General features: G+C 51.1%; 1 protein-coding gene across 1 annotated transcript; it reads right to left on the reverse strand.

The window, feature by feature from the left end:
* Positions 1 to 546: 546 nt before the first annotated feature.
* LOC113409093 (zinc finger protein 419-like) lies at positions 547 to 3793 on the reverse strand. Its single transcript, XM_029914065.1, has 4 exons — positions 3655 to 3793; positions 1663 to 1776; positions 1247 to 1391; positions 547 to 1156 (listed from the first exon to the last, which is right to left on the reverse strand). Exons 1-4 carry the CDS (start codon positions 3791 to 3793, stop codon positions 547 to 549), a joined length of 1008 nt encoding a protein of 335 aa, XP_029769925.1.
* Between the last annotated feature and the right edge of the window lie 344 nt (positions 3794 to 4137).

A 4137-nucleotide genomic window follows, 5' to 3' on the forward strand; every position in this document is an offset into this window, starting at 1 on the left:
CAGCGTACAATAAACCTTTAAACAAACTTTCCTGGAGGCCGCATCGCACCCACAGAGACTCAATTTCACTCTCGTGTCCTCTCTAGATAGTTTGAGAAACTGAGATCCGCCTTGTTCAAAGCAATAAAGTCACAAAGAAACTGTTGTCCTAACTCAGTGCCCACCACCCAGGTCAGGATATTGCATTTTGAACCTAACTGAGCCCATTGCTGCTCTTGAATGTATCAATTTCATCAGTTCAAACGCTATCAGAAATAAGTCGGAAGCCACCGTGTATAAGAATACACTGGTGCCAAACTTGAAAAAAGCAGCTGAACAGGACCTACAGAGCTTCTCGAGAAATAATAATCAAATTCATTCACAACGTGGGAATCTTATCTCAGCTTCTTCCTCTAACTGACTTTGTTCCAGGAAGGTGATTTCATTCTCTGCTTTAACAACTGCATGTCCTCAGTACATGGCCATTCCAGCTTGGCCTGATCCTCAGAGATTTGGGGAAATCAGTCAAGTTGTGATTCACTTGACCCATCCCTAGCAAGGACACTTCTAGGGTTTGTGCCCTTGGTGGATTTTTTGATGCTTGATAAGTTTTGAGTAGTACTTGAACTCTTTCCCGCAGTGAGGGCAGACATAGGGCCCTTCTGCTCTGTGGACTCTTTGATGGCCAATGAGATGTGTGCCCCGACTAAAGCTTTTACCACACATTCGGCACTTGTAGGGCTTTTCTCCCTTGTGGAGTCTCTGATGAGAAAGGTGGGAGCTGACACTGAAGCTTTTCCCACACTCATTGCATTTGTAGGGTCTCTCCCCCGTGTGGATTCTCAGGTGTTTAGTGAGGTCTGAGCTGTCCCTGAAGGTTTTCTCACAGTCATGACACTTATAGGGCTTCTCTCCACTGTGGATTCTCTGATGTGTCATATGGTTTGCATTGGCACAGAAGCATTTCCCACATTCGGGGCATTGGAAGGTTTTCTCTCCTGTGTGGGTTCTCTGATGTCTAGCGAGGCCTGAGTTGTCTCTGAAGCCTTTCCCGCACTCGGGGCATTTGCTGCTTCTCTTTCCTGAGCAGATTCTCTGGTGAGTAAGCGAGGCTGATCTCTGAGGGAAGCTTTTCCCACAGTCACTGCCTGCATAGGGTCTCTTTCCAACGGGGATTCTGAGCAAAACAGATTCTTTGATTTTCTCAACTCCTCTGCTCCTGTGAGGGGATTCACATGGTCTCTTCCCTGGATGGTTTCCCTGCTACCGCTCTGACTTGTGCTGACTTTCCCGGGCTTCTTCTTGATCAGGACTCAGGGAAATGTTCCCTTCAGATCTTCTTGATGGAGTCCTGTGCAGTTCCATTTGCTCCAGACCTTCCTGCTGAAGATTCTCATTCACCGTCCCATCACCTGCTGGGATAGAGAGAAAATCCAGACAGGAGTCAGTCCCTGTGCTGGGAGGAAAGGGAACCACAGAGAGGAGAACAGGAAAGGGGGGAACAAACCCAAATAACTCCCGGGGAGAACGAAATACCAGGAACTGAAGCCTACTCCTCCAATCCTTCCCCAGGGAACCCACCCTTCCTCCACATCCTCTGAATAGCTTGTTGAAAATGCATAAGTGACATCTGCCAGGAGGATACAATAACTAGTTTCTGAGTCAGTTTCGCTGATTCCTTACCTATGTGGGCATCTCTTGGGATCTCCCTTTCCTCGTAGCCCTGGAGATCGGGGACCCACGGCTCCTCCCCTCGTTCCAGCCAGGAGATCACTTCGGGCTTGGAAATCAGAAATCCTGCTTGGGGGGGAGGGGGCAAGGAAACAAGTGTTGATCTTGTTCATTAAGGTCAGTGCTGTTACTCCTTCCAGACCCAGGATCTGAGTAGCCCATCCAGAGAGGGTCCTTCCTCTCTCCACCCTTTACACTATGGGGACTGGGCTATACACTGTACAAGATCCCATGATGCACTGGTCTGGAGCAAGTGTTCATAGAAATCATAGGACTGGAAGGGACCTCGAGAGATCATCTAGTCCAGTCCCCTGCACTCAAGGCAGGACTAAGTATTGATCCACTCTGCCTAGGGAATGACTCTAGCTTTTATTTCCCTGGGAGGGTGGGCAGAGTTGTGACACTCTTTAGGTATCTGGGGTACAATTAAGTTTCTGCCACTATCATTGCATGCACAAGGGGCTACCCCCCCTCCTCCAAGATCCTGGTGTGCCGTCTTTCATCCCCCTCTTTTTCAGGGACTCCCTACAACCCCCCCTCTCCCTCCTTCCCGGGCCCGTGTGCCCCAAGCCCTCATTCCCGCATTCTGGGGCCCCTCATCTTCCCCCAGGGCGTGGGCTCTATCTGTGACCCCCATACTCCCCTCCTGCCATATGCCCCCATGGCAGGGTTCTCTCGACCCCCCATTTCTCTCTTCCCCCATAGCAGAGTTCCCCTTTTCCCCCATGTCAGGGCCTCTTATACCACCATTTCCCCCTCCCCATATGGCAGGGGCTCTGAGTGCCTCCCTTCCCCCACACCAGGGTCCCCAACTCTCCACCCCATGCCAGGGCCTGCGTGCACACCCCTTGCCCTCCCATTTCTCTCTCTCCGCCCCCCCCCGGTTATTTCTATTCTTTCTGTCTGGGTGATAAGTCATTCAGGGTGTCACCATGTTAAAAACTATTGGGAGGATGAGCAAAGATGAGCTGCCGGATTGTTATGCTGAAAAGCATCAAGGCTGCCGTGAACCAGTTGCGTGAGCTATAGACAATTGCAGAGGTGGGTGAAACCATGGCTGTGCTAAACAGATGGCAGGGGCTGCATTTGTTCCCACTTCCCCCTTTTATATTTTTCCAATGTTTCCCACAATCAATAACGTTCTGGCCACCGATGCCTAAAACATTCCCCAAAATGTTGAAATTGATTGAATGTGGCATTCAAAAGTTATTGCATTACCGACTGACAAAGAGAAATGCCTTCACATTGACTGTAGGGCTTTTACAATCTCAGCCAACTACTTCAAAAACCCTCACTGAGCTCCAGAACCCAGCCCCTCTCACGGTGAGGAACCATCGTTTCACAGAGATCAACCACGGCCACAGAGGGACACCCGGAACAACACCCTCCTTCCAAGAATCCAGCAAACTGGCTCAACAGGTAGCCCTGGGGTACTAACAGTAACTAGACCCAGCCCCAGGACTCTCACCTGTGCCCTTCCCAGCTGGTGGAGGAGAGTCAAGAATATCTGGGGCCTCCCGCTAACACAGTTGGGCAAGGCGGAATACTGGCCACATGAAAGTGAAGCACATATGAAAATCTGGCCCCTGGGAACTTAGGCAGAGTTGAGTCATGAGACACTTGTCCATCCCTGAGACAGCAGAGGGGTGTGTGGCCAGGACCTGTCCTGGGAAGGACGAGTGGGGAGACAATGAGTTTGTCACACCTGCAAGCCTTGGTTATGGGGAGAACAACACCAACATTATGTCCTGAATCTCCTGTCCCATGCGAGGGGATGTGGGGGGAACAGTCTCACACAAATGGGGTCTGGGGACTATTGGGGCTGATCCCCTTGAAATCTGGGGGGGGGGGCACTGAAGAAACCTGCACAGAATTTGACCCAGGTGCTTCGGAGATGCACCCCCCCCCCCAGGCTTCTAACAACCTGGGGACAGGAATCCTTACCCAGTGAGGTCACAGTCTCAAAATTCTCCCGCATGACAGCCGTGTACAGAGCTCTCTGACCTGGGTCCAGCAGAGCCCATTCTTCCTCTGTGAAATACACAGCCACCTCCTCTAAGGTCACCAGCTCCCCTGCAGCCATTTCCCTGCCCTGTCCTTAGGAGGATGGGATGATCTCCAGTGAAACGTGGATGTGATTCTGCAGCCTGTCAGGGCAAGAAGGGTGATAGGGGATGTTTCAGAAGGGGCTTTAATCCATTTCATGCCCCAATTCTCCCCAGGTTCTTTCCCTGCAGATAGATGCTCTAGAGATTCTGCCAGGATGGGAAAATGGTTAAGCCAAGATTTTCAAACACAGCAACCAAAATTTGGATTTTTAAATCTCCAGTTGCAGTCAGGGCCCACCGTACATCTACTGGGAGCCGCAGACTCTCCACCTGACCGGCAGGGGATAGGTGGAACCGAGAACAGCCCCCGGCCCATGTC

Source organism: Terrapene carolina, unplaced genomic scaffold (assembly GCF_002925995.2).
Source record: "Terrapene carolina triunguis isolate 2854851 unplaced genomic scaffold, T_m_triunguis-2.0 Scaffold29507, whole genome shotgun sequence".
In the NCBI taxonomy this organism is placed as follows: Eukaryota; Metazoa; Chordata; order Testudines; family Emydidae; genus Terrapene; species Terrapene triunguis.

Bases quoted from the DNA above. Each gene is read 5' to 3' on its own strand.
- LOC113409093 (XM_029914065.1), bottom strand. From the start codon at position 3,793: ATGGCTGCAGGGGAGCTGGTGACCTTAGAGGAGGTGGCTGTGTATTTC. The intron at 1,777-3,654 runs GTAAGGATTCCT...CCCCCCAAGCAG, and splicing joins TGAGACTGTGACCTCACTGG to GATTTCTGATTTCCAAGCCC. The intron at 1,392-1,662 runs GTAAGGAATCAG...CTATCCCAGCAG, and splicing joins CCCAAGAGATGCCCACATAG to GTGATGGGACGGTGAATGAG.